General features: G+C 68.0%; 1 protein-coding gene across 1 annotated transcript in view; it reads right to left on the minus strand.

The window, feature by feature from the left end:
* The window catches only part of LOC113490774 (autophagy-related protein 9A-like), a gene marked incomplete at its 5' end in the record, with an annotated part of 2,178 nt that extends 1,005 nt beyond the window's left edge, over positions 1–1,173 (minus strand). The window contains 4 exons of the mRNA XM_026867348.1: positions 6–282; positions 353–598; positions 705–884; positions 952–1,173. Of these exons, the coding sequence (XP_026723149.1) occupies positions 6–282; positions 353–598; positions 705–884; positions 952–1,173 (925 nt within the window). The remainder of the gene's footprint in view (positions 1–5; positions 283–352; positions 599–704; positions 885–951) is intronic.
* Between the last annotated feature and the right edge of the window lie 5 nt (positions 1,174–1,178).

Consider the following 1,178-nt stretch of genomic DNA (forward strand, 5'->3'; position numbering starts at 1 on the left):
GGCACCGCCGGACACACCGTCCCCGCACTGACCCCCGGGCTTGTGCAACACCCCGTTGGGGACAGAACCATCGTGTCCCCCGGGATCGGGTGTCCCGGCTGGTGACGTCGGCACAACCCTTCCCCCACGTGCCCGCCCGGGCAGGGGGGATGCCAGGGATGCCAGGACACTGGCGGCGGCGCTGGCGGTGCTGCAGGGCTGGGCGAAACGCCGGTCCCGGGACACCAGTCCGCTGGCCGAGAGGATGGGCCGGGCCAGGACACTGGCCAGCAAGCCATCCGGCTGCGGAGATACACATCAGGGCCACCTCATCAGGAGATTCCCCCCAGCCCCATCGCCCCACCCCGCTCACCGCTGTTGCCGAGTCATCAGAGAGGAGGGAGGTGCCCAGTGGCCCCTCAGCCAGGATGCGCTGGGCAGGTGGCGCGGCTGCCGCGTCCTGCTGCACCTTCTCCTTCAGCTGGCTGAGGAAGAGCTCGCTTGGCGGCGGCGGCTGCCAGCGCGGGTTGGTGATGGCAAAGTGCATCAGCGAGAGCTCTGTCTTCCCATTCTCTGCTTGTTGGTACACAGAGGCCTCCGTCTGCCCGGCCGACAGCCACTGTGGGGCAGGGGCATGAGCAGGGCTGCTGCATCGGGGCCCCTCTACTCCTGGGACCCCCACCACCCCAAGATTCCCACCTCGGGACCACTGCCCCCAACCCCACCTGGGGATTGCCATGGTTGCGGACATCGAGCTGGGCGAAGGAGCAGATGTCACCCACCCCCACCACCTCCACCGTGAAGTTGCGGAAGAAGTCTATGATGTCCAGGGCACGGGCAGGCAGGGCGAAGATGAGGATGAAGGGGGTGAGGATGGGGCTCAGCAGCTCCTCCAGGATGAAGACCTGCAGGTAACGGGGGCATCAGGAGGAGGCCAGGAGGGCTGGGCTGCCCATCCCTGCTTGCACTCACCGCCTTGTACTGGAAGAGCTGTGCCATCTCGCTGCGTGTCTCTGACCGGCTGGCGTTGCCCTGCCAGTGGTCGGGCATGTAGTGGACGTGGGCCAGGACGCGCTGCAGCAGCTGCTCCGGGCACCACACCGTGTGCTCGTCGGGGATGAAGGACCTGCGGGCGGGGGGGCAGGCGTCCCACCTCCCGCTTGACCACCCCACCACCCACCGTGCCCACCAACGGCCCT

The sequence above is a fragment of the Athene cunicularia genome, unplaced genomic scaffold (genome assembly GCF_003259725.1).
Source record: "Athene cunicularia isolate RWA unplaced genomic scaffold, athCun1 SCF_295, whole genome shotgun sequence".
NCBI lineage: Eukaryota > Metazoa > Chordata > Aves > Strigiformes > Strigidae > Athene > Athene cunicularia.